This window comes from Ahaetulla prasina, chromosome 17 (genome assembly GCF_028640845.1).
Source record: "Ahaetulla prasina isolate Xishuangbanna chromosome 17, ASM2864084v1, whole genome shotgun sequence".
NCBI lineage: Eukaryota > Metazoa > Chordata > Lepidosauria > Squamata > Colubridae > Ahaetulla > Ahaetulla prasina.
The window spans coordinates 10952981-10978028 of NC_080555.1; the positions used below are offsets into that span (position 1 = coordinate 10952981).

Sequence of the window (25048 nt, forward strand, 5' to 3'; positions counted from 1 at the left end):
GCGGAAGTGGCAGGCGGGCGTGTGCGCGCATCTCCCCATTTGCATGAGCAGCCGGCAAGCGCAATGCCCATGGCTGCATTTGCGCGAGCAGAGGACGTGTGCGCCTCAGAGTTTCATGCACGCCCGTCTGCTCACCCACAATTTGCACAGAAACTCTTCCCTCCCTCTGGTCCGCAAAGCCATGGGAAGGTTGGGGAACTCTGTTCTAGATCTGCCGTGCTGCTTTCGCCTTGTCTTTTATTTTTTTTACCCGCAAAACAGGGACCCTCGTCCCTCCCGCCTCCCTGGCTCCCTTCCCTGCACCCCCCATGCAACTGAGCATCTCTGGACACTTACAACTGGAAGGGTGCAGTGCTCTCAGAACGTCTGGGCGTACTGGTCAGCGTAAGCACTGGCGTACCTCTCATAGTACTCCGCCACATTGTAGGCAGTTCCTAGACTGTACTGAGAGTACGTTGCAGCAGCCGAAGCAGCGGCGTACCCAGGTTGGCTGTAGGCTTGGCTGTACGTCTGGTTCGCTGCAGCCATGGCCGCGGCGGCGGCCGCTGCAGCCGCAACAGCAGCATAGGGGTCAGTGTATTGGGCCACTACGGCAGTAGGGGTAGATGTCCTCCGCCCCACTGGGCTCCTTTCTCTGTAGGCAGCTGGGGCCGAGGGTAGGGCTCGGTCATACGCTGCTCGTGCTCGATCGTAGAGCTCATACGTGTACTGATCACAATACTCCCGATCATACCAGCCACGAGCACAGTAGGGCGAATAGGTGGCAGGAGCAGTGGGCACGCGTCCCCTGGAGAAGTAGTAGCTGGATGTCGGAGTGGCCGGGGTGGGCACCGAGGCCCCTTTGGTAGCCCGGAGGGAACTATTACTCTTGGAAAGGGTGACAAAAATTTTCTGATCCTCCAGCGGGGTGTCGTTGAGGTGCAAGATGGCGTCCATGGCTTCCCGCTCCTTGGCCATGTGGACAAAGGCGAAGTTCTTGACAATGTCGCACTCCACCACTTTGCCGAAGCGCTCGAAGAGCTGGCGGATTTGGGCGGTGGTGGCCTTGGCCGAGACGTTCCCCACGTAGATCTTGGTGGCGTTGCGGATCTTGGAGGTGGCGTACTCCACGGTCAAGTGGGTCCCGTAGAATTCGCTCTTGTGCAGGGTACTGATGGCCTGGTGGGCCTCGTCTTCCTTCTCCATGTGGACGAAGGCAAAATTCTTCAAAATGTCGCACTCGTTGACTTGGCCGTACTGCTCAAACAGCTTCCGCAGTTCTTCGGCTGTGACCAAAGGAGAAAGACCCCCAACAAAGATCTTGACCATGGTGGCCCCACCTGCCAGGAATCCTTTGGAAGAAAGGAAGGAAGAGGAAAAGAGTGAATCCAAAGACATTCAGACATTACGCTTCTCTGTGGTCAGTTGAACAAGATTGCCCCCACACAATGTTGGTTTCTTTTGATCCTGGTTAGGGGTGGTTGTGTTGCCTTAGTTTGCTCTACTGGTCTCTTTGGCTTGTTCAGGGTGTTGCACAAACCGAGAAAACGGGTTAATTCAAATCATCATGTGTTGTGCGAACGGAGCCATTCCTTTCCCAACCCATTTTAACGCAAGCTGGTAGACACGATTTTGGCACCATCCCAATTATTGGCTTTGAGGAAGCTGCCAATCATCCAGTCAATCATTTAACTCCACTTTGTCTATGAGATAATGCAGTTCCATCATCCTCAGCTGTAACGACATGTATTTATGGCTCTTTCTGACCAAAAAATAAAGGCAGTCCTTGACTTATAACCATTCATTCAGCAGTTATGACAAGCCTCCCCAAAAAGTGACTTGGTCCTCAGACTTACAAATCATTATTGCAGCATCTAATTCTGGGAGTGACTCACCTTAAAGCATGCTGGATGGGGAATTCTGGGAAATGACGTCCGTCTTAAAGCATGCTGGCTGGGGATTTCTGGGAAGTGAATTTCACTCACCTTAAAGCAGGGGTATCAAATTTGTGGCCCATGGGCCGGATGCATCGCATGCTGGCCACACCCACCCCTGGTTAACGAAGGGGGGGGAGTCATGATATGTCACATGACGACCTGAGGTCCTGAGTTTGACACCTGTGTCTTAAAGCATGCTGGCTGGGGAATTCTGGGAGTTGAAGTCCTCCCATCTTAAAACATGCTGGCTGGGGAATTCTGGGAGTTGAAGTCCTCCCATCTTAAAACATGCTGGCTGGGGAATTCTGGGAGTTGAAGTCCTCCCATCTTAAAACATGCTGGCTGGGGAATTCTGGGAGTTGAAGTCCTCCCATCTTAAAACATGCTGGCTGGGGAATTCTGGGAGTTGAAGTCCTCCCATCTTAAAGGATGTTGGCTGGGGAATTCTGGGAATTGAAGTCCTCCCATCTTAAAGCATGCTGGCTGGGGAATTCTGGGAATTGAAGTCCTCCCATCTTAAAGGATGCTGGCTGGGGAATTCTGGGAGTTGAAGTCCTCCCATCTTAAAGGATGCTGGCTGGGGAATTCTGGGAATTGAAGTCCTCCCATCTTAAAGGATGCTGGCTGGGGAATTCTGGGAATTGAAGTCCTCCCATCTTAAAGCATGCTGGCTTGGGAATTCTGGGAATTGAAGTCCTCCCATCTTAAAGCATGCTGGCTGGGGAATTCTGGGAGTTGAAGTTCTCCCATCTTAAAGGATGCTGGCTGGGGAATTCTGGGAGTTGAAGTCCTCCCATCTTAAAGGATGCTGGCTGGGGAATTCTGGGAGTTGAAGTCCTCCCATCTTAAATCATTCTGGCTGGGGAATTCTGGGAATTGAAGTCCTCCCATCTTAAAGGATGCTGGCTGGGGAATTCTGGGAGTTGAAGTCCTCCCATCTTAAAGGATGCTGGCTGGGGAATTCTGGGAGTTGAAGTCCTCCCATCTTAAAGGATGCTGGCTGGGGAATTCTTGGAATTGAAGTCCTCCCATCTTAAAGCATGCTGGTTAGGGAATTCTGGGAGTCGAAGTCCTCCCATCTTAAAGGATGCTGGCTGGGGAATTCTGGGAGTTGAAGTCCTCCCATCTTAAAGCATGCTGGCTGGGGAATTCTGGGAATTGAAGTCCTCCCATCTTAAAGGATGCTGGCTGGGGAATTCTGGGAGTTGAAGTCCTCCCATCTTAAAGGATGCTGGCTGGGGAATTCTGGGAATTGAAGTCCTCCCATCTTAAAGGATGCTGGCTGGGGAATTCTGGGAGTTGAAGTCCTCCCATCTTAAAGCATGCTGGCTGGGGAATTCTGGGAGTTGAAGTCCTCCCATCTTAAAGCATGCTGGCTGGGGAATTCTGGGAATTGAAGTCCTCCCATCTTAAAGGATGCTGGCTGGGGAATTCTGGGAGTTGAAGTCCTCCCATCTTAAAGCATGCTGGCTGGGGAATTCTGGGAGTCGAAGTCCTCCCATCTTAAAGGATGCTGGCTGGGAAATTCTGGGAATTGAAGTCCATCCATCTTAAAGCATGCTGGTTAGGGAATTCTGGGAGTTGAAGTCCACCCATCTTAAAGCATGCTGGCTGGGGAATTCTGGGAGTTGAAGTCCTCCCATCTTAAAGGATGCTGGCTGGGGAATTCTGGGAGTTGAAGTCCTCCCATCTTAAAGCATGCTGGCTGGGGAATTCTGGGAGTTGAAGTCGGCCATCTTGAAGCATGCTAACTGGGGAATTCTGGGAGACGTAGTCTACCCAAATTAAAGCATGGTGGCTGGGAAATTCTGGGAGTTGTAGTCCACCCATCTTAAGGCATGCTGGTTGGGGAATTCTGGGAGTTGAAGTCAGCCATCTTAAAGCATGCTGGTTAGGGAATTCTGGGAGTTGAAGTCCACCCATCTTAAAGCATGCTGGTTAGGGAATTCTGGGAGTTGAAGTCCACCCATCTTAAAGCATGCTGGTTAGGGAATTCTGGGAATTGAAGTCCATCCATCTTAAAGCATGCTGGTTAGGGAATTCTGGGAGTTGAAGTCCACCCATCTTAAAGGATGCTGGCTGGGGAATTCTGGGAGTTGAAGTCCTCCCATCTTAAAGGATGCTGGCTGGGGAATTCTGGGAGTTGAAGTCCTCCCATCTTAAAGGATGCTGGCTGGGGAATTCTTGGAATTGAAGTCCTCCCATCTTAAAGCATGCTGGTTAGGGAATTCTGGGAGTCGAAGTCCTCCCATCTTAAAGGATGCTGGCTGGGGAATTCTGGGAGTTGAAGTCCTCCCATCTTAAAGCATGCTGGCTGGGGAATTCTGGGAGTTGAAGTCCTCCCATCTTAAAGCATGCTGGCTGGGGAATTCTGGGAGTTGAAGTCCACCCATCTTAAAGCATGCTGGCTGAGGAATTCTGGGAGTTGAAGTCCACCCATCTTAAAGCATGCTGGCTGAGGAATTATGAGAATTGAAGTCTACTATCTTAAAGCATGCTGGCTGGGGAATTCTGGGAGTTGAAGCCTACCCATCTTAAAGCATGCTGGCTGGGGAATTCTGGGAGTTGAAGTCCTCCCATCTTAAAGGATGCTGGCTGGGGAATTCTGGGAGTTGAAGTCCTCCCATCTTAAAGGATGCTGGCTGGGGAATTCTGGGAGTTGAAGTCCTCCCATCTTAAAGGATGCTGGCTGGGGAATTCTGGGAATTGAAGTCCTCCCATCTTAAAGCATGCTGGCTGGGGAATTCTGGGAATTGAAGTCCTCCCATCTTAAAGGATGCTGGCTGGGGAATTCTGGGAATTGAAGTCCATCCATCTTAAAGCATGCTGGCTGGGGGATTCTGGGAATTGGAAGTCCTCCCATCTTAAAGGATGCTGGCTGGGGAATTCTGGGAGTTGAAGTCCACCCATCTTAAAGGATGCTGGCTGGGGAATTCTGGGAGTTGAAGTCCTCCCATCTTAAAGCATGCTGGCTGGGGAATTCTGGGAGTTGAAGTCCACCCATCTTAAAGGATGCTGGCTGGGGAATTCTGGGAATTGAAGTCCTCCCATCTTAAAGGATGCTGGCTGGGGAATTCTGGGAGTTGAAGTCCTCCCATCTTAAAGCATGCTGGCTGGGGAATTCTGGGAGTCGAAGTCCTCCCATCTTAAAGGATGCTGGCTGGGAAATTCTGGGAATTGAAGTCCATCTTAAAGCATGCTGGCTGGGGAATTCTGGGTTGAAGTCCATCCATCTTAAAGCATGCTGGCTGGGCAATTCTGGGAGTGGAAGTCCTCCCCTCTTAAAGCATGCTGGCTGGGGAATTCTGGGAGTGGAAGTCCACCCCTCTTAAAGCATGCTGGCTGGGGAATTCTGGGAGTTGAAGTCCTCCCATCTTAAAGCATGCTGGCTGGGGAATTCTGGGAGTTGAAGTCCTCCCATCTTAAAGCATGCTGGCTGGGGAATTCTGGGAGTTGAAGTCCTCCCATCTTAAAGGATGCTGGCTGGGGAATTCTGGGAATTGAAGTCCATCCATCTTAAAGCATGCTGGCTGGGGAATTCTGGGAGTTGAAGTCCACCCATCTTAAAGCATGCTGGCTGGGGAATTCTGGGAGTCGAAGTCCTCCCATCTTAAAGGATGCTGCCTGGGGAATTCTGGGAATTGAAGTCCATCCATCTTAAAGCATGCTGGTTAGGGAATTCTGGGAGTTGAAGTCCACCCATCTTAAAGCATGCTGGCTGGGAAATTCTGGGAGTCGAAGTCCACCCATCTTAAAGGATGCTGCCTGGGGAATTCTGGGAGTTGAAGTCCTCCCATCTTAAAGGATGCTGCCTGGGGAATTCTGGGAATTGAAGTCCATCCATCTTAAAGCATGCTGGTTAGGGAATTCTGGGAGTTGAAGTCCACCCATCTTAAAGCATGCTGGCTGGGGAATTCTGGGAGTTGAAGTCCTCCCATCTTAAAGGATGCTGCCTGGGGAATTCTGGGAGTTGAAGTCCTCCCATCTTAAAGGATGCTGCCTGGGGAATTCTGGGAATTGAAGTCCATCCATCTTAAAGCATGCTGGTTAGGGAATTCTGGGAGTTGAAGTCCACCCATCTTAAAGCATGCTGGCTGGGGAATTCTGGGAGTTGAAGTCCACCCATCTTAAAGCATGCTGGTTAGGGAATTCTGGGAGTTGAAGTCCACCCATCTTAAAGGATGCTGGCTGGGAAATTCTGGGAGTCGAAGTCCACCCATCTTAAAGGATGCTGGCTGGGGAATTCTGGGAGTCGAAGTCCACCCATCTTAAAGGATGCTGGCTGGGGAATTCTGGGAGTTGAAGTCCTCCCATCTTAAAGCATGCTGGCTGGGGAATTCTGGGAGTTGAAGTCCACCCATCTTAAAGGATGCTGGCTGGGGAATTCTGGGAGTTGAAGTCCTCCCATCTTAAAGGATGCTGGCTGGGGAATTCTGGGAGTTGAAGTCCTCCCATCTTAAAGCATGCTGGCTGGGGAATTCTGGGAGTTGAAGTCCACCCATCTTAAAGCATGCTGGTTAGGGAATTCTGGGAGTTGAAGTCCACCCATCTTAAAGCATGCTGGCTGGGGAATTCTGGGAGTTGAAGTCCACCCATCTTAAAGCATGCTGGCTGGGGAATTCTGGGAGTTGAAGTCCACCCGTCTTAAAGCATGCTGACTGGGGGATTCTGGGAGTTGAAGTCTATCCGTCTTAAAGCATGCTTGCTGGGGAATTCTGGGAGTTGAAGTCCACCCATCTTAAAGCATGCTGGCTGGGGAATTCTGGGAGTTGAAGTCCACCCATCTTAAAGCATGCTGGCTAGGGAATTCTGGGAGCTGAAATCCAATAATCTTAAAGCATGCTGATCAGGGAATTCTGGGAGTTGAAGTCCACCCGTCTTAAAGCATGCTGGCTGGGGAATTCTGGGAGTTGAAGTCCACCCATCTTAAAGCATGCTGGCTGGGGAATTCTGGGAGTTGAAGTCCATCCATCTTAAAGCATGCTGGCTGGGGAATTCTGGGAGTTGAAGTCCACCCGTCTTAAAGCATGCTGGCTGGGGAATTCTGGGAGTTGAAGTCCACCCATCTTAAAGCATGCTTGCTGGGGAATTCTGGGAGTTGAAGTCCACCCATCTTAAAGCATGCTTGCTGGGGAATTCTGGGAGTTGAAGTCCACCCATCTTAAAGCATGCTGGCTGGGGAATTCTGGGAGTTGAAGTCCACCCATCTTAAAGCATGCTGGCTGGGGAATTCTGGGAGTTGAAGTCCTCCCATCTTAAAGCATGCTGGCTGGGGAATTCTGGGAGTTGAAGTCCACCCATCTTAAAGGATGCTGGCTGGGGAATTCTGGGAATTGAAGTCCTCCCATCTTAAAGCATGCTGGCTGGGGAATTCTGGGAGTTGAAGTCCTCCCATCTTAAAGGATGCTGGCTGGGGAATTCTGGGAGTTGAAGTCCTCCCATCTTAAAGGATGCTGCCTGGGGAATTCTGGGAGTTGAAGTCCTCCCATCTTAAAGCATGCTGGCTGGGGAATTCTGGGAGTTGAAGTCCACCCATCTTAAAGCATGCTGGCTGGGGAATTCTGGGAGTTGAAGTCCTCCCATCTTAAAGGATGCTGGCTGGGGAATTCTGGGAGTTGAAGTCCACCCATCTTAAAGCATGCTGGCTGGGGAATTCTGGGAGTTGAAGTCCTCCCATCTTAAAGGATGCTGGCTGGGGAATTCTGGGAGTTGAAGTCCTCCCATCTTAAAGGATGCTGGCTGGGGAATTCTGGGAATTGAAGTCCTCCCATCTTAAAGCATGCTGGCTGGGGAATTCTGGGAATTGAAGTCCTCCCATCTTAAAGGATGCTGGCTGGGGAATTCTGGGAATTGAAGTCCATCCATCTTAAAGCATGCTGGTTAGGGAATTCTGGGAGTTGAAGTCCACCCATCTTAAAGCATGCTGGCTGGGGAATTCTGGGAGTTGAAGTCCTCCCATCTTAAAGGATGCTGGCTGGGGAATTCTGGGAGTTGAAGTCCTCCCATCTTAAAGGATGCTGGCTGGGGAATTCTGGGAGTTGAAGTCCTCCCATCTTAAAGCATGCTGGCTGGGGAATTCTGGGAGTTGAAGTCCACCCATCTTAAAGGATGCTGGCTGGGGAATTCTGGGAGTTGAAGTCCACCCATCTTAAAGCATGCTGGCTGGGGAATTCTGGGAGTTGAAGTCCTCCCATCTTAAAGCATGCTGGCTGGGGAATTCTGGGAGTTGAAGTCCTCCCATCTTAAAGGATGCTGGCTGGGGAATTCTGGGAGTTGAAGTCCTCCCATCTTAAAGCATGCTGGCTGGGGAATTCTGGGAGTTGAAGTCCTCCCATCTTAAAGGATGCTGGCTGGGGAATTCTGGGAGTTGAAGTCCTCCCATCTTAAAGGATGCTGGCTGGGGAATTCTGGGAATTGAAGTCCTCCCATCTTAAAGCATGCTGGCTGGGGAATTCTGGGAATTGAAGTCCTCCCATCTTAAAGGATGCTGGCTGGGGAATTCTGGGAGTTGAAGTCCACCCATCTTAAAGCATGCTGGCTGGGGAATTCTGGGAGTTGAAGTCCTCCCATCTTAAAGGATGCTGGCTGGGGAATTCTGGGAGTTGAAGTCCTCCCATCTTAAAGCATGCTGGCTGGGGAATTCTGGGAGTTGAAGTCCTCCCATCTTAAAGCATGCTGGCTGGGGAATTCTGGGAGTCGAAGTCCACCCATCTTAAAGGATGCTGGCTGGGGAATTCTGGGAGTCGAAATCCACACCGCTTCAACTTGCCAAGATTGAGGGACCCTGCGCCAGACCAACTCAACTGGCAATGCGTGTGCGCGTGCATATAACACACAGATTCCCAATGATGGAGGATGGGGGGGTCATCTCCATTTTAAAGCCCCTTCCCCATCTGGGTCCAAACTTAGCCCCAGGACCCCCTCCTCCCCACATGTCCCTCCCTCCCCTCCCTCTCCCGCTTTTTCCAACCTCATCCTCTTGTCCTCTTCCCCCTCCCTCCTCCCCAGCCCTCTCCCCCCCCCGCCACCTGCTTGGCAATCCATCCTCCCCCCCCCCCGGCTGAGGATGATGGGATGCCAAGTCGGCCTTGTCTGGAGGGGCGCGGCGGACCTTTGCTTGGAAAGGAGGGGAGGGGGCGAGGGTAAAGAGGGAGGGGGAGAGGACGATGGGTCCCGCAGTCCCCGGAGCCAAGCTGCGTTGCGGATCCCGGCTTGCAGCGGAGGACGCCAGGCCCACGCCGCGATGGGGGTCCCTTTGCAAAAGGATGCAAAAAAAAATAAAAAATAAAAATGCTTTTGCACCATTGCAACATCAGGATCCCTGCAAAGCCCCCTCCCCACCTCCCATCCCACCTCTCCCCCCACCACAACTCACCGGCCCGGATTCCTCCTCGTGCAATGCAACGACCCCCGCCCTTTTTTTCTTTTCTTTTCTTTCTCTCTCCTTCCTTTTTTTCCCCCTCCCTCCCTCTTCCTTCCTTCCTTTCTCTCCTTTCTTCCTTTCTTTTTTTTTCTTTTTTCCTTCCCTCCCCCCCCTCCTCCGTCTGCCTTAAACCTCCCGGACGACGGTGAAGCTGCCTAGGACTGCGCCATGTTGGGCTCCTTCGGGCTCACGTGACTCGAGGGAGGGGTGGGGGGGCGAGGACAGGCCCTCCCCTCCCCCTTAATCCTCCTCCTCCCCCTCCCCTCCTCCTCCCCCTCCCCTACCCGCTTAAGCTAAGCCGAGGAGGCGTTCCCACGACCAGATGTGGACGCGCGTTGCACGTGGGAACGGCTGCCTGGGGAGCGGGGGAGGAAAAGGCGGGTTGCTGGTGCGTGTATGGTGGGGAGGTTTTGCAAACTGCAAAGAAGAGCAACTAAGATGATCAAAGGCCTGGAGATTAAAACCTAGAAAGAACAGGTACCGGATATGTGGTACCTTGCTCAATAGTAGTACCTGTGAGAGGGATCACACCGTGTGGCTCAGGCTGTAAGAAGCCTGTTATTAAACACACCTGCCTGCAATTACTGCAGGTTCGAGTCCCACCAGGCCCAAGGTTGACTCAGCCTTCCATCCTTTATAAGGTAGGTAAAATGAGGATCCAGATTGTTGGGGGCAATAAAGGTTGACTTTGTATATAATATACAAATGGATGAAGACTATTGCTTAACACAATGTAAGCCGCCCTGAGTCTTCGGAGAAGGGCGGGATATAAATGTAAATAAATAAATAAAATAAAATAAATAAATCTTGGAGTCCTAGTGGACAACCATTTAGATAGGAGCGAGGCGTGTGCAGCAGCTGCCAAAAAAGCCAACACAGTTCCGGGCTGCATAAACAGAGGGATAGAATCAAGATCACGTGAAGTGTTGATACCACTTTATGATGCCTTGGTAAGGCCACACTTGGAATATTGCATCCAGTTTTGGTCGCCACGATGTAAAAAGGATGTTGAGACTGTAGAAAGAGTGCAGAGAAGAGCAACAAAGATGATTAGGGGACTGGAGGCTAAAACATATGAAGAACGGTTGCAGGAACTCGGTATGTCTAGTTTAATGAAAAGAAGGACTAGGGGAGACATGATAGCAGTCTTCCAATATCTCAGGGGTTGCCACAAAGAAGAGGGAGTCGGGCTGTTCTCCAAAGCACCTGAGGGTAGAACAAGAAGCAATGGGTGGAAACTGATCAAGGAGAGAAGCAACTTAGAACTAAGGAGAAATTTCCTGACAGTTAGAAAAATTAATCAGTGGAACAACTCGCCTGCAGAAGTTGTAAATGCTCCAACACTGGAAATTTTTAAGAAAATGTTGGATAGCCATTTGTCTGAAATGGTGTAGGGTTTCCTGCCTGGGCAGGGGGTTGGACTAGAAGACCTCCAAAGTCCCTTACAACTCTGATATTATTATTATTATAACAGTTGCAGGATTTGGGTTTGGCTAGTCTAAAGAAAAGAAGAATTAGGGGTGACATGATAGCAGTATTCCAATTATTTGAGGGGCTGCCCCAAAGAAGAGGGGGGATCAAATTATTATCCAAAGCACCAGGAGGCAGGACAAGAAATGATGGATGTAAACTAATCCAAGAGAGATTCAACCTGGAATTTAAGGAGAAACTTCCTAACAATGAGGACAATTAACCAGTGGGACTGCTTGCCACCAGAAGTTGTGGGTGCCTCCATCCTTGGAGGTTTTTAAGAAACGACTGGACAGCCACCTGTCTGAAATGATATAGGGTCTCCTGCTTGGGCAGGGAGGGGGTTGGACTAGATCAGGGGTCTCCAACCTTGGCAACTTTAAGCCTAGTAGACTTCAACTCCCAGAATCCCCCAGCAGGCAAAGCTGGCTGGGGAATTCTGGGAGTTGAAGTCCACCAGGCTTAAAATTGCCAAGGTTGGAGACCCCTGGACTAGATGACCTCCGAGGTCCCTTCCAACTCTTGTTATTCTGTTCTGCTTTCAAGAAGAGTTCGAACTGCCATTGGTCATAAACGGTGTAGGGTCTCCTGCTTGGGCGGTGGGTGGCTGGGGGTTGGACTAGATGACCTACAAGGTCCCTTCCAACTCTTGTTCATCTGTAACAGAGCCACGTGTAAATGAAATGGGCCGAACCGGATGGTGGACTCGGAAAAGGGACTGCCTCCAGGATAAGGCAAAGCCAACCGGAGACACACACACACAAGCCATGAGGTTGGCACGATAGACACCCACCCACCCACCCAAGAGTCACTCAACTTGCTAACCAATAAAGCTGCTGCCCCATCTGTGACTTCACAGTCCATCATCCGGCTGGGCTGCAGGCCCCACTCGGGCACTCCTGCCTCCACCATGCGTGGCCCCCTCTGCCTTTTCTGCCTGTGCCAGGGAGGTTCAGCCGCACACCAAGGCATCGCCGGGGGTGGGCAGGATGCAGAAGGGACCCTTTCCCTGGTGTGGGAGTGGCTGGCGGTCTGCTCGGCCATGGTGGTGGCACTGGTGTTGGCGCTGGCGACGAAATTGCTCACTGGGAAGCAAAGTCCGGAAGGCAGGAGAACATCCAAGGTGAAGGGCCCAAAGTTTTAACTGTTCTGTCTCCTTCCCCACTTCGGAGTAACGAGCTGGCCTTCAGCCAGTGGATTCAGGGCTCTTATCAGTCCTGGCAGAGAAATCGCAGCTGCCTGCCAAAGTTCAAACAAATGACTCACGTAGCAAGACTTTCAGCTCTTTTTGAAACGGTTCAGCTAAACTTTTGCTTCCCGTGGAGTGAGAGCAGTCCCAAAGCTCCTTATATATCCTTCCTTTTGATGACGCCGCCTCTCTAATCTTCTGAAGCGCGGGTCGAGCCAAGCTTGATTATTATTATCAGCTGGGTCTGAAGGCGTAGCCTGGGGAAGGGAGGAATCGGGATGACGGCCTCATTATGTCCTCCGACTGGTCTGGTTCTGGCTCCTGGAGCAGAGCCACAGGAATCGGTGCTCCCGAGGTAGCCTTACCGGCCCTTCCCCCTCACTTTCGGAGTCACTTTCGGGCATGGGGCCAGGTTCGGGGGTGGGAGTCACAACATTAACAGATGAGTTGGAAGGGACCTTATAGGTCATCTAGTCCAACCCCGCGTTGAAGACTTGAAGGGCCCGGTTGGGGAAGTGGTGCCTGGGCCCTGTTTGTGGCCCATCAGGGGTGGGGAAGCGGTCTGGATTGACTGTGAGGTGAGATGGGGTAGCCAACAAATAAATATAGGCAGTCCTCGACTTACGACCGTAATCGAGCCCAAAACCTCTGTTGCTAAGCCAGACGGTTGTTAAGTGAGCTTTGTCCCCCCATTTTGCGACCTTTCTTGCCACCTCAACTGACCCCAACATTTCCGTTGTTAAGCGAGACATTTGTTAAGTGAATTTTGCCCCATTTTTTTTGACCTTCCTTGCCACCGTCGTTAAGCGAATCGCTGCCGTTGTTAAGTTAGTACCACGGTTGTTAAGCGAATCTGGCTTTCTCGTTGAGTTTGCTTGCCAGAAGGTTGCAAAAGGGGATCCGACAAGTCGGATTCACTTAACAACCGTGGTACTAACTTAACAAAGGCAGCGATTCGTTTAATGACGGTGGCAAGGAAGGTCAAAAAAAATGGGGCAAAATTCACACAACAAATGTCTCGCTTAACAACGGGAAATGTTGGGCTCACTTGAGGTCGTAAATCAAGGACTACCTGTATTCCATTGTGGTAGACCTGAAATGAGGAAAACCAAGGCGGTTTGAACACTTTGTGTAAAGCAGCAACATCCCCTTTCTCTCTCACAAACAACAATTTTCTTATCTATCACGAACAAATTTTGCAACAGGGTTTTTCAAACCTGGCAACTTTCACCTGTGTGGACTTCAATTCCCAGAATTCCCCAGCTATCCGGAGGAATTCTGGGAGCTGAGGTCCGCACAGCTTCAAGTCGTCAAGTTCGGGGGGAAAAAAACACTGATCTAGAACAGGTCTTCCAAATTTGACAACTTTTTTAAGACTTGTGGACTTCCACTCCCAGAATTCCTTAGCGTGACTGGCTGGGGAATTCTGGGAGCTGAAATCCACGCAGCTTAAAGTCACCAAGTTTGAAAAGGCATCTTTTAAGTTCTCCAAACTTGGCAACTTGTGGACTTCAACACCCAGAATTCCCCAGCCAGCGCATGCTGGCTGGGGAATTCTGGAAGTTGAAGTCCACACAGCTTAAAAAAGTGCGGAATTTGAGAAAACATCATTCTATGATAACAAGGGACATTTTTCTCCGTTTCTTGCCTCTTTCTGGTTTCCACCGCACCAACTGCCATCTGTCAGAAATGGCGTAGAGTCTCCTGCTTGGGTGGGGGGTTGGACTAGATGACCCACAAGGTGTCGTGTCCCACTCCCACTCCGACGAACGAGTCAAGGAAGACCGTAACAAACTTGGCAATGAAGCCTCTGCAGCTTGCCAAGTTCCTTCGAGGTTTATCAGGGCAGGCAGGAGTCCAAGTTGTGACTTCAGCGATAGGGTCCGATATCAGCAAACTCGATAAGACTTTCCTTGACTCAAGGTTGGAATCCCAAAAGCAGGTCCTTTATATAGGCTGTGGGGTGTGGCTCCATGACTCAGCATTTATCCAGGCCTGCCCCACCCTCCCTTCTGCTGGCGTCACCTCTCAGATCTCCGGAAGCGAGGGTCCTCCCACTTTGAATTGTCTTCAGCTGGATCTGCTGGCAGCTTCTGGGAAAGGGAGGGGTCAGAGGGAGTAGGGCCGAGTAATTCCAGCACCTGGCTGACTTCCTGCTCTGATGGCGGAGCCAAAGGAACACACTCTGTATGAGTGAGGTTTATCGGGCTTGTCCTCCCACTCCTGGAATCCTCTCCAGGCATGGGGCCAGGGCCGGGGGCTGGAGTCATGACGGACAGTTCATCTTCATTATCAGACTCGGAGGCCCGGTTGGAGACGGGAGGGGCCCGGCTGAGGAGAGGAGGGAGGATGAGTCACAACACGAGGTCCCTTCCAACTCTGTTAATCTCTTATCTGTCAGAAATGGTGTTGCTTGGGCGAGGGGTTCGACTAGATGACCCACAAGGTCCCTTCCAACTCTGTTAATCTCTGTTTTTCTGCTAATCTTCCGTCCCTTCCGCAGCAGCGAGATGCCCTGGCTGATTCAGACGAGCTGAAAAACCGACTCCTGCAGACTTTCTCCCGGATGGAACAGGAGCTGGTCAGACTCATGACCTTAGTCCGCAACCACAGGGCCAATCTTGTCACCCGCCACCGCGGCTGCAAATCCCCCGCCTGCCAGCGGGTTCGCGAGAACAGCAAAGCCTTTAATTTGGCCGTCTACGATATCGTTGAGGAGTGAGCGACAGGAAAAACAGATTAGATAACGGGAAATAAAAGTATTGACAGTGGACGGGCGCCACTTGGCAGAGATTGTGCCTTCTGTGTATGGTCCAGATTAAAAGTGGCTCGGGGTGTGTGTGTGTGGATGGCGCCAGGTAACAACCCGGTGAGATTGGGGGCGCGACTTCCGTGCATGCGGCCGGCCTTCCACTGTACAATTTGTTACTACCGGTTCTATGGCCGTGGCTTGGTGGTGATGGGTCATGTGACTGGATGGATTTTTTTTTTTAACTTTTAAAAGCATTTTTTCTACAACCTCTTCGGTCGATGAGGTTGTAAAAAAAAGTGCTTTTAAAAGGTTCTGGCGATCCGGCAACTCAGCTGGGATCGTCAGAACCCTTTAAAAGCATTTTTTTTTTGGCCGAAGAGGTTGTAGAAAAAATGCTTTTAAAAGGTTCTGGCGATCCGGCAACTCAGCTGGGATCGTCAGAACTCTTTAAAAGCATTTTTTTTCGGCCAAAGAGGTTGTAAAAAAAATGCTTTTAAAAGGTTCTGACGATCCCAGCTGAGCCGCGCTGATCATCAGAGGCTTTTTTTTAAATTTTAAAAGCATTAAATAGACTTAAGCATTAAAAGCATTTAAATGAAGCATTAAAAAGGACAACAAAGAATGTTCTTTCTGCGCCAACTCAGTAAGCTCAAACTGCCCAAGGAGCTGCTGATCCAATTCTACAGAGGAATTATTGAGTCTGTCATTTGCACCTCTATAACTGTCTGGTTCGGTTCTGCAACCCAACAAGAAAAACACAGACTTCAGAGGATAATTAGAACTGCAGAAAAAATAATTGCTACCAACCTGCCTTCCATTGAGGACCTGTATACTGCACGAATCAAGAAGAGGGCGGTGAAAATATTTGCAGATCCCTCGCATCCTGGACATAAACTGTTTCAACTCCTACCCTCAAAACGACGCTATAGAGCACTGCACACCAGAACAACTAGACACAAGAACAGTTTTTTCCCGAAGGCCATCACTCTGCTAAACAAATAATTCCCTCAACACTGTCAAACTATTTACTGAATCTGCACTACTATTAATCGTTTCATAGTCCCCATCACCAATCTCTTTCCACTTATGACTGTATGACTATAACTTGTTGCTGGCAATCCTTATGATTTATATTGATATATTGATCATCAATTGTGTTGTAAATGTTGTACCTTGATGAACGTATCTTTTCTTTTATGTACACTGAGAGCATATGCACCAAGACAAGTTCCTTGTGTGTCCAATCACACTTGGCCAATAAAATTCTATTCTATTCTATTCTATTCTTTCCTCTCCCCCACTCCTCTCCTCTTTCCCTCCTTTCTCACCTTCTCCCCTACTCTTATCCTCTATCCCAGGGGTCTGCAAACTTGGCTCTTTTAAGACCTGTGGACTTCAACTCCCAGAGTTCCTTAGCCAGCTTTGCAGAGTTGCAAAGTTGCAAAGTCCAACTTTGAACTCTGGGAGTTGAATTCCACAAGTCTTAAAAGAGCCAAGTTTGCAGACCCCTGCCCTATCCTATCTTCCTCTCCTTCCCCTTCCTTTTATCCCTCTCTCTCCTTCGGCTCCTCCATCTTACCCTCTATTCCTCTCTTCTTTCTTTTTAAGAAATTTTTGTTGAACTTTGTAATCATATAGATCAGGAATCGGCAACCTTAAACCCTCACTGAAAACAAAACACCGGGAGCCACAAAACCCTTTTTGACATCTGAAATGAAGCTAACACTGCCTATATCGGTTTTTTTTACCTTTATGCTATGTATAAAAAAACCCTATATTGTGTGTTGCATTTACGAAATCAATGACCCGCTACAGAGAAAGCAAATTTTTATTTCTGCATGCAACAAAAACGTTTTGAACTCCGGGGGGAAAAAAAATAGATAGGTTGAAACGCTCAATAAATCACGTGTCGGTGGGTGCCGTACATTGGCGGTCGGGACACATATTTTGAGTGACAGGGAGCCACAGCAGAGGCATGAAAGAGCCTACGGGTTGCAGGCCCTTGATATAGACCATAGAATAATAGAGTGGGAAGGGACCTTGGAGGTCTTCTAGCCTAACCCTCTACTCGGCAGGAGAACCTATATTATTCTAGACAAATGGCTGTCCAGTCTTTTCTTTAAAACCTTCAGTGGTGGAGCACCCATGATTTCTGGTGGCAAGCTGTTCCACTGGTTAATTATCCTCACTGTTAGGAAGTTTCTCCTTAATTCCAGGTTGCTTCACTCTTGGATTAGTTTCCATCCATTGTTTCTTCTCCTGCCTTCTGGTGCTTTGTAAAATAACTTGACCCCCTTCCTCCTCTCTGGGGCAGCCCCTCAAATATTGGAAGATGCTATCCTGTCTCCCCTGGTCCTCCTCTTCACTGGACTAGCCAGGCCCAGTTCCTGCAACCGTTCACCGTATGTTTTAGCCTCCAGATGCCTGATCATCTTTGTCGCTCTTCTCTGCACTCTTGAAGTTCTCATCATTTGTTTTATTTTTTATTTTTTTGTATCATAGTGGACCAGAAGTGGTGCATGTGGTGCAGAGAAAGGCAAACTTTAGGGTCGGTGGCACAAGCTGCAATTTTTTGAATTTTTATTCCTTGGCCTGCTGGGAGAAGACACCTGAAGAGGATTTTAGAAGAATTTAGACAAGTCTAGACATATTTGGACAGTGATATGCTGCCATGGAGCAGGCTAGAATTTTTCTGCATCGCCCAAATCACACATCGGGAAACTCTGCGCTTGTTTCCAGCGCCCCCTGTACCAAAAAATGGGTGGGTGGGTGTCATACAAGCTGCCCACCCCAAGTCTCTTGCATAGCCAGCTTGCCTGTCTTGGCCTATTTTTTAAAAAAACTCTTTTATTTTATTCAGAACAAAGTTAAAATACAAAACACAAAGCAGTCAGAACATTAAATGTCAGCTAGGGAATTCTGGGAGTTGAAGTCCACCTATGCTGACCAGGGAGTTCTGGGAGTTGAAGTCCAGCTATGCTGACTAGAGAACTCTGGGAGTTGAAGTCCACCTATGTTGACTAGGGAGTTCTGGGAGTTGAAGTCCACCTATGCTGACTAGAGAACTCTGGGAGTTGAAGTCCACTATGCTGACTAGGGAATTCTGGGAGTTGAAGTCCATCTATGCTGACTAGGGAATTCTGGGAGTTGAAGTCCACCTATGCTGACTAGGGAGTTCTGGGAGTTGAAGTCCAGCTATGCTAGCTAGGGAATTCTGGGAGTTGAAGTCCAGCTATGCTAGCTAGGGAATTCTGGGAGTTGAAGTCCAGCTATGCTAGCTAGGGAATTCTGGGACCTGTGGACTTCAACTCCCAGAATTCCTGAGTCAGCCATGCTGGCTCTGGAATTCTGGGAATTGAAGTCCACAGGTTGTAAAGGGGCCATAGTTGCCCACCCCTGACCTATGCTGACTAGGGAATTCTGGGAGTTGAAGTCTATCTATGTTGACTAGAGAACTCTGGGAGTTGAAGTCCACCTATGCTGACTAGGGAATTCTGGGAGTTGAAGTCCACCTATGCTGACTAGGGAACTCTGGGAGTTGAAGACCACATATGCTAGCTAGGAAATTCTGGGAGTTGAAATCCACCCAGCTCCCAGAATTCCCCAGCTAGCACATGCCTGGGGAATTCTGGGAGTTGAAGTCCATTCACCCTAAAGTTGCCAGGGTTGGGAAACAGAGGCCTGGCAGCTCACCTCTGCAGGGGTTTGTGATGTCACGGTTAGCCCACACCCAGCTGAGAGCCCGGCAAAGCCAAGCATGACTGAATGGCTCTCCAGGAGGGCAGCTCCCTTCTCAAGGCGGTCTTCTCCTGCCTGCTGGGCTGGACGGGTCCCACTTTGGTCCTGAGCGATTCAGATAAGAACCACGAGGGATCCCTGGACGAACAAGACTTGCAGCTCCCCTCCGAAGTGCTGGGACAAAGGCTGCTGCTGTGGTTCTTGACGCTGGCGGGCTTTTACGGGCTGGTCTGGATCCTGGACGATTTCACTGGAGTAGAGTGGTGCAGCCCCACAAGGCCAAAGGAAGCTGTGGTGAGTCCTGGGGGTGGGGGGAGAGACAGTGACCCTGGGAAGATGGGGGCCCACCTGAGACAGAACACGGTGATGGATGGATGGATGAGAAAGAGAGACAGACAGACAGACAGATGGAAGATAGATAGACAGGTCCTTCTCTTCACTAGACCAGCCATGTCCAGTTCCTGCAACCGTTCATCGTATGATTTATCCTCCAGTCCCCTCATCATCCTGGTTGCTCTTCTCTGCACTTCTTTCTAGAGTCTCAACATCTTTTTTATAGCGTGGTGACCAAAACGGGATGCAGTATTGTAGACAACCGGTTAAATAGGAGCCAGCAGCAGCCCCAAAAGCCAACGCAATCCTAACCTGCATTAACAGAGGGATACAATCAGGATCAAGGGAGGTACTAATACCACTCTATAAAGCCTTAGTAAGGCCACACCTAGAGTCCTGCATCCAGTTTTGGTCACCACACTATAAAAAATGATATTGAGACTCTAGAAAGAGTGCAGAGAAGAGCAACTGGAGGCTAAAACATACGGTGAACGGTTGCAGGAACTGGACATGGCTGGTCTAGTGAAGAGAAGGACCAGGGGAGACAAGAGAGAATCTTCCAATATTTGAGGGGCTGCCCCAGAGAGGAGGAAGGGGGTCAAGCTATTTTCCAAGGCACCCAAAGGCCAGACAAGGAACAATGGATGATAGAAACTGATCAAGGAGAGATTCAACCTGGAAATAAGGAGAAATTTTCTGGCAGGGAGAACAATCAACCGATGGAACAGAAGTTGCTTTTGGAAGTTGTGGGAGCTTCATCACTGGAGGCTTTCAAGAAGAGACTGGACTGCCATCGGTCAGAAATGGTGTAGGGTCTTCTGCTTGGGCGGGGTGGGGGTGGGGTTGGACTAGATGACCTCCAAGGTCCCTTCCAACTCTGTCAATCTGTCATATCTGTAAACCCGCAGTGCCCAAAGATTAAAAGAAAGAAGAAGAAAAAAACAGTCTAGGGCAGGGGTCTCCAACCTTGGTCCCTTTAAGACTTGTAGACTTCAACTCCCAGAGTCTTTGCTGGCTGAGGGACTCTGGGAGTTGAAGTCCACAAGTCTTAAAGGGACCAAGGTTGGAGACTCCTGGTCTAGGATGATTTGGTACAGGCCACATGCCAAGAAAAGAAAGACCACAAAAAATCCATCCGCCCGTTGAAATCCTGCGTCTATTTTAAAGGCGGCGCCTGCTTCCATCTTTTTATTTTGATCCACAGATCAGAGATTGGCGTAGGATCGCGGCCCAGGATTGGTCTCCTCCTCGGCGTCACTGCAATATGCAATCCAGTCTGAGAACCCTCGGGCAGACCGAACAGGATCTGGTCACTTTGTTGTACAAACTCCGCAAGCACAAAGTGGCCTTGGCCACCGGATGGCTCCAGGGGAAGCGGAGAAGGTGTCGGCAGATCCGCAACGATCTGGTGATCTACACAATTCAGGATGAGACCTGACGGATGCGGAGGAAAACAGACCCCCCTCCTTCCCTTCCTCAGGAGAATAAAAGATTTCTGAGAGTGACCCGCACAAGGAGTTTTGGCACAAGCTTGGTTTGATCCACACAATGACACCCACAACTCGGATTGGTCAACGTTACGGCTAGATCAGTGGTGAAATCCAATTTTTTTTACTGCTGGTGGGCGTGGTGTGGCTTGGTGGGCGTGGCAGGAGAAGGGCACTGCAAAATCTCCATTCCCACCCAACTCCAGGGGAAGGATATTGCAAAATCCCCATTCCCTCACCACTCCAGGGGAAGGATATTGCAAAATCCCCATTCCCTCACCACTCCAGGGGAAGGATATTGCAAAATCTCCATTCCCTCTCCACTCCAGGGGAAGGATACTGCAAAATCTCCATTCCCTCCCCACTCCAGGGGAAGTATATTGCAAAATCTCCATTCCCATTCCACTCCTGGGGGAAGGATACTGCAAAATCCCCATTCCTCCCACTCCAGGAAGGATAATGAAAATCCCCATTCCTCTCCACTCCAGGGAAGGATATTGCAAAATCTCCATTCCTCCCACTCCAGGGAAGGATATTGCAAAATCTCCATTCCTACCCCACTCCAGGGAAGTATATTGCAAAATCTCCATTCCCATTCCCACCCAACTCCAGGGGAAGGATATTGCAAAATCCCCATTCCCTCACCACTCCAGGGGAAGGATATTGCAAAATCCCCATTCCCTCACCACTCCAGGGGAAGGATATTGCAAAATCTCCATTCCCTCTCCACTCCAGGGGAAGGATACTGCAAAATCTCCATTCCCTCCCCACTCCAGGGGAAGTATATTGCAAAATCTCCATTCCCATTCCACTCCTGGGGGAAGGATACTGCAAAATCCCCATTCCCTCCCCACTCCAGGGGAAGGATAATGAAAAATCCCCATTCCCTCTCCACTCCAGGGGAAGGATATTGCAAAATCTCCATTCCCTCTCCACTCCAGGGGAAGGATATTGCAAAATCTCCATTCCCTCTCCACTCCAGGGGAAGGATACTGCAAAATCTCCATTCCCACCCCACTCCAGGGGAAGTATATTGCAAAATCTCCATTCCCATTCCACTCCTGGGGGAAGGATACTGCAAAATCCCCATTCCCTCCCCACTCCAGGGGAAGGATATTGCAAAATCTCCATTCCCTCTCCACTCCAGGGGAAGGATACTGCAAAATCTCCATTCCCTCCCCACTCCAGGGGAAGTATATTGCAAAATCTCCATTCCCATTCCACTCCTGGGGGAAGGATACTGCAAAATCCCCATTCCCTCCCCACTCCAGGGGAAGGATACTGCAAAATCCCCATTCCCTCCCCACTCCAGGGGAAGGATATTGCAAAATCCCCATTCCCTCTCCACTCCAGGGGAAGGATACTGCAAAATCTCCATTCCCTCCCCACTCCAGGGGAAGGATATTGCAAAATCCCCATTCCCTCCCCACTCCAGGGGAAGGATAATGAAAAATCCCCATTCCCTCCCCACTCCAGGGGAAGGATATTGCAAAATCTCCATTCCCACTCCACTCCAGGGGAAGGATATTGCAAAATCCCCATTCCCTCTCCACTCCAGGGGAAGGATACTGCAAAATCTCCATTCCCTCCCCACTCCAGGGGAAGGATATTGCAAAATCTCCATTCCCACCCCAACTCTGGGGCTAGCCAGAGGTGGTATTTGCTGGTTCGCTGAACTACTCAAAATGTCCGCTACCGGTTCTCCAGAATCTGTCAGAACTTGCTGGATTTCACACCTGGGGAAGTCCTACGACCGCAATTGAGCTCAGAAGTTACGTTGCTAAGTGAGAAATCCGTTAAATGAGTTTGAAACCGCTCCTTTAACCCCATTTTTACGACCTTTCTTGCCACAGTTGTTAAGTGAATCACTGATGTTTTTAAGTGAATCTGGTCGCCCCCCAGTGACTTTGCTTGTCAGAAGGTCGTAGAAGGGGATCACATGACCCCAGGGGACCCTGCAACGGTCATAAATATGAGTCAGTTGCCAAGTGTCTGAAGTTTGAGCGTATGACCTTAGGGATGGTCGTAAGTCTGAAACACGGTCGTAAGTCACTTTTTTCAGCACCGTTGTAACTTTGAACGGTCGCTAAACAAACTGTTGTAAGTTGACAGCTACCTATATTACTCTATCAATGTTTTTCTCAACCTGAGGGAATTTAAGAGGGGTGGACTTCAATTCCCATAGTTCCACAGCCAACATAGGAATTCTGGGAGTTGAAGTCCACTTGCCTTAAACTTGCCAAGGTTAAAAGATATTTTTCTGCAGTAATTCATCCAATCTACGTGTAGTCCTCAAGTGATAAACACAGTTGGGACTTGGTAATAAGCGAGGAGCTTGTTACGCGAGTCGTACCCTTTTATGACTTTTTTCTTGCCCTGGTTGTTAAGTGATTCGCACGGTCGTTAAGCGAATCCATCTCTCCCACATTGACTTTCTTCTTGGAATCTGGCTGGGAAGATTGCAAATCTGGTGACCCCATGGCCAAGGGATGCGGCAACCAGCCAGTTGTCAATTGTCCAACTTGTAATCGTGCAACAATGCGGATAACCAACAGTAGTAAGTACGAGGACTGTGTATATATATATATGTGTGTGTGTGTGTGTGTGTGTGTGTGTAGGTCTTTGGTTATTTGAGTTTTCTCCCGCGTAAAGTTGGAAGTGTCTTGGCGACGTTTCGACGAAGTCTCATTAGTCATCTTCAGGCTTCATCTTTGTGCTTCTGGGAGCAATGTGTGATTGCAGCTGTTTCTTCCTTTTTAACTGCTAGTGGGGGTTTGAACTGATTGGGTGGGAGCTTGGCTGTGCTCTGATTGGATGGGGGTTTTTTTGTGCTCTGATTGGATGGGGGTATGTCCTGTTTGGGTGGGGCTTGGTTGTGCTCAGATTAGTCTGAGTTGCAGGGGGATTTGAGCTGGTGAGCTGCATTGCTGTTGTTTGGCTTCGTGTTTGTGGTCGTGCTCAAATCCTCCTGCAACTCAGACTAATCTGAGCACAACCAAGCCCCCACCCAAACAGGACACACCCCCAGCCAATCAGAGCACAAAAAAAACCCCATCCAATCAGAGCACAGCCAAGCTCCCACCCAATCAGTTCAAACCCCCACTAGCAATTAAAAAGGAAGAAACAGCTGCAATCACACATTGCTCCCAGAAGCACGAAGCTGAGGCCTGAGGATGACGAGTGAGACTTCGTCGAAACGTCGCCAAGACACTTCTAATTTTACACGGGAGAAAACCCGAACAACCAAAGACCTACATATATATATACATACACACACACACACACACACACACACACACACACACACACACACATATATATGATTAAAAAGGAAAAGAAACTAATAATTCAAAGCGAAGCAAGAGAATCAGGGGTGCTATTCTGCCAGTTCACACCAGTTCTGGCGAACCGGTAGCGGCGACTCCATGTGGGCCCGTCCACCCACGTGGATGTTAATGTCGTCCTATTTATCCACATTTTTGAAGCCGGGCACACGCCTAGAAGGTACGTGTACGAGCGAAGCACATGCGCGGAAGGCCAGGTGCATGCCTGGCAGTACCGCACACGCGTGAAGCAAGCGTGCGCACTTTCGGCGAACTGGCGGTAAGGATTTCTGAAACCCACCGCTGAAGAGATTGATATGTATTTAGTTCTTGTTCTATGTTTTGTTTGCGCGACGGAAAAAGAAAGAAAGAAAGAAAAAAAAAAAACCCCAACCAGAAAATCCTTGGCAGCTGCACGGGATTTGCAAAAAGCTTTTTGAGTTCTTCCTTGGAGGCTGTTTCCATCTCTCCGTCTTGGGGGTCTCGCCCATCTTTGTCTCGATAACCCCTTGCAAAAAAAAAAAGAAAAAAGAAAAAACAATACAGAGATAGAGAGAAAGAGAAAGAGAGGGGAAAAAAAAACCAGAGAAGGAAAAAATCCACTTAAGAAACGCCCCACCCAGCTGGCTTCCATCTGCAAATGAGATCATTTTCTCTCCCTGGAAAGTACAGTTAGTCCTCGACGTACGACCGCATTGGAGCCCAACATTACCGTTGCTAAGCGAGACATCTGTTAAGTGAGTTTTGTCCTGCTTTACAACATTTCTTGCCGCGGTTGTTAAGTGAATCACTGCGGTTGACACATTAGTCGCACGGTTGTTAAATGAATCCGGCTTCCCCATTGTCACAAAAGAGGATCGCATGACCCCGGACACTGCGACCGTCGTAAATACGAGTCAGTTGCCAAGCGCCTGAACCACAGGGCTGCTAGGTAGGTTGCAACTGTGAAAAAATGATCGCAAGTCACATTTTTTCAAAGCCACGGTAACTTGGAATGGTTACTAAATGAACTGTTGTAAGTCGAGAACCGCCCGTATATGACGGATCCAATTTTATGAACGTTTTTTTGTGGCGGTCATTAAAGCAAACATTTTAAAGTAGAATAGAATAAAACTTTATTGTCACTTTAAAGGTATACTAATCAGCATACATTAAAATGAAATTTTGTTGCATTCAGATCTCAAAGGAGGACCATTGTGCATGATACACACACACACACACACACACACACACACACACACACACACGATGGTGTTACGACCCAGGGCATGGCACAGAGGTAGCACAGGCAGCTTTATTATTGCTCCAAATTTCCCCTCTTTATTGCTCCAAATTTCCCCAAATGCTCCCACATTTGTGGCAAGTCCCAGAGCAGAGTGATAACAAACCCCCACACGAACCTCAAGCAGCTTCTGGC

The 25048-nt window shown here is 49.4% G+C and overlaps 2 protein-coding genes across 5 annotated transcripts in view; one reads left to right on the plus strand and one right to left on the minus strand.

The window, feature by feature from the left end:
- The window catches only part of LOC131186456 (RNA-binding protein 4-like), a 40286-nt gene extending 30862 nt beyond the window's left edge, over positions 1 to 9424 (minus strand). For all 3 annotated transcript variants that reach the window (XR_009152371.1, XM_058160056.1, XM_058160057.1), the window contains exons 1-2: positions 9292 to 9424; positions 337 to 1331 (exon numbers count right to left, since the gene is read on the minus strand). Coding sequence is in view for 2 of the 3 variants with exons in the window: in XM_058160056.1 (XP_058016039.1) it covers positions 358 to 1308 (951 nt within the window). In the remaining variant the exon portion in view is untranslated. The remainder of the gene's footprint in view (positions 1 to 336; positions 1332 to 9291) is intronic.
- SNX15 (sorting nexin 15) overlaps positions 1 to 20214 on the plus strand; it is a 52187-nt gene extending 31973 nt beyond the window's left edge. The window contains exon 8 of one of the 2 annotated variants that reach the window (XM_058160048.1): positions 20026 to 20214. In XM_058160048.1, the coding sequence (XP_058016031.1) occupies positions 20026 to 20042 (17 nt within the window). In that variant the 3' untranslated portion in view covers positions 20043 to 20214. Of the gene's footprint in view, positions 1 to 14501; positions 14537 to 20025 lie in introns of those variants that run through there. The other variant, XM_058160047.1, reaches the window with a different exon arrangement.
- The last annotated feature ends 4834 nt before the right edge of the window (positions 20215 to 25048 follow it).